Source organism: Aureococcus anophagefferens (assembly GCF_000186865.1).
Source record: "Aureococcus anophagefferens unplaced genomic scaffold AURANscaffold_284, whole genome shotgun sequence".
Lineage (NCBI taxonomy): Eukaryota > Pelagophyceae > Pelagomonadales > Pelagomonadaceae > Aureococcus > Aureococcus anophagefferens.
In genome coordinates this window covers 3,736-5,595 of record NW_008705817.1, presented here as the reverse complement: position 1 = coordinate 5,595, position 1,860 = coordinate 3,736, and the positions used below count along the sequence as shown (strand labels likewise).

The 1,860-nt window shown below is 75.8% G+C and overlaps 1 protein-coding gene across 1 annotated transcript in view; it reads right to left on the bottom strand.

The window, feature by feature from the left end:
* The window catches only part of AURANDRAFT_68670 (hypothetical protein), a gene marked incomplete at both ends in the record, with an annotated part of 9,026 nt that overhangs the window by 3,701 nt on the left and 3,465 nt on the right, over positions 1-1,860 (bottom strand). The window contains 2 exons of the mRNA XM_009044382.1: positions 12-641; positions 1,171-1,516. Of these exons, the coding sequence (XP_009042630.1) occupies positions 12-641; positions 1,171-1,516 (976 nt within the window). The remainder of the gene's footprint in view (positions 1-11; positions 642-1,170; positions 1,517-1,860) is intronic.

The window sequence follows — 1,860 nt, the reverse complement described above, 5'->3', positions numbered from 1 at the left end:
GCGCGCGCGACGATCGTCGCCGACGCCGCGGGCGACGTCGCGCCGAGGAAGTTCGTCACCGTCAGGCTCGCGGTCAGCGTCGCGTCGCCGCCCGCGGCGGACACGGCCGCGTCGAGCGCCGCGCGCGACACCGTGAGCGCGGACGACGCCTGCGCCGCGGCCTCGGCCGCGGCGGCGGAGCCGCCGGCGACGGCCCAGGCGTAGGCGAGCGCGCGGCCGCCGCCGCCGGAGCTCGCCGACGCGTCGACGGCGAGGTCGCCGCAGGAGCCGACGGCCTCGGGCGCCTGGAGCACGGCCGCGTGCGCGACGGGGTCCGCGGGCGCGGCGATCGCGACCGCGGCGCCGTCGACCGCGTCGTCCCAGCAGGCGAGCGCGTTGAGATGGCGCAGGTCGCCGGCGACGAGCGCGGCGGCGTCACCGGGCACCGTCGTCGACGCGCCGTCGAGCGAGGCCCGGAGCGTCGCGTCGTCGAGGAAGACGCACGTCGCCGTCGCGGCGCCGGCGAGCGCGACGACGTCGCCGCAGGGGAACGACGCGCCGCCGTTGCCCGCGCGGTCCGTGGCCGCGGAGAGCGCCACCGTCACCGTCGCGCCCGTGGCGTCGAAGGCCGCGGCCGCGATGGCGACGGGAGCGGGCGCGGGCTGGTCGGCGCACGCCGTCGGCGCCGTCGTCGAGGGCATAGACGTGGTCGGTCTCGGTATCGGGGCGCGCGACGGGTGGCCGGGCACGACGGTCGGCATCGCGGTGGGTGCTGGTCGCGGGATGGCGGACGGTGGTGACGTGGGAGTTGGGGACGGTTTCGTTGAGGGCAGTGGCGTCGGGATTGGCGACGGTTGCTGGCTCGGCGCGGGAGACGGTCTGGACGACGGCGCGCTCGTTGGAGCCGGCGACGTCGACGGCGCTGACGTGGGTGCCGGCGAAGGATAGTGCGACGGCGCGGGTGACGGGTGGCCGCTGGGCGTCGCCGTCGGAGCGGGCGACGGCGGTGTCGACGGTGCCGCAGAAGGCGCGCTAGACGGTTCAGCGCTTGGTGATCCTGTGGGTACTGATGACGGGGGTACCGCGGTGGGCACCGGCGACGGATCCGGCGAACCGGTGGGCGCTGGGCTCGGCGGGTCTGTGGGACTCGGCGAGGGCACGGCTGTTGTTGGCGTCGCGCTGGGAGAGGACGTCGGCGACGACGTCGGGGCTGGTGAGCGCGGCGTCGACGGGGCAGACGTTGGCGTCGGTGACGGCTCTGACGACGGCGCGCTGCTCGGAGCCGCGGAGGGCGTGACGCTCGGCGATGCCGACGGCGCGGCGCTGGGCGCGCTGGACGGTTTCCCAGAAGGCGCTGCTGAGGGCGCGCTCGACGGTGACGGAGACGGGGCGCTGGACGGGGCCGACGATGGCCGCGCGCTTGGCGCACTGCTCGGTGCAGAGCTCGGAGGCGTCGACGGAGCCGAGGACGGCCACGCCGAGGGCAGGGACGACGGAGAAGGCGACGGAGGCGTCGAAGGAGCCGACGACGGCCGCGCTGACGGCAGGCTCGAAGGCGCCGGGGACGGAGGCGTGCTCGGAATCGACGAAGGGCGGCTCGCGGGCGGCATCGTCGGGACGGGCGATATCGCCGGCGCGGACGTAGGCGTCGCCGAGGGCGTCGATGAAGGACTAGGCGTGGGCATTGCCCCCGGAATCGGCGTCGGCAGCGTCGAGGGGATCGGCGTGGGCACAGGAGACACGGACGGCTCCGAGGTGGGCACCGACGAGGGCGCCGCGCTCGGAAGAGGACTTGGAACGGGCGTCGGATAGTGGCTCACTTCACACCCCCCTTGGAACCACGCGACCGTGTCGTCCACGACGGACGACGACACCACGTCG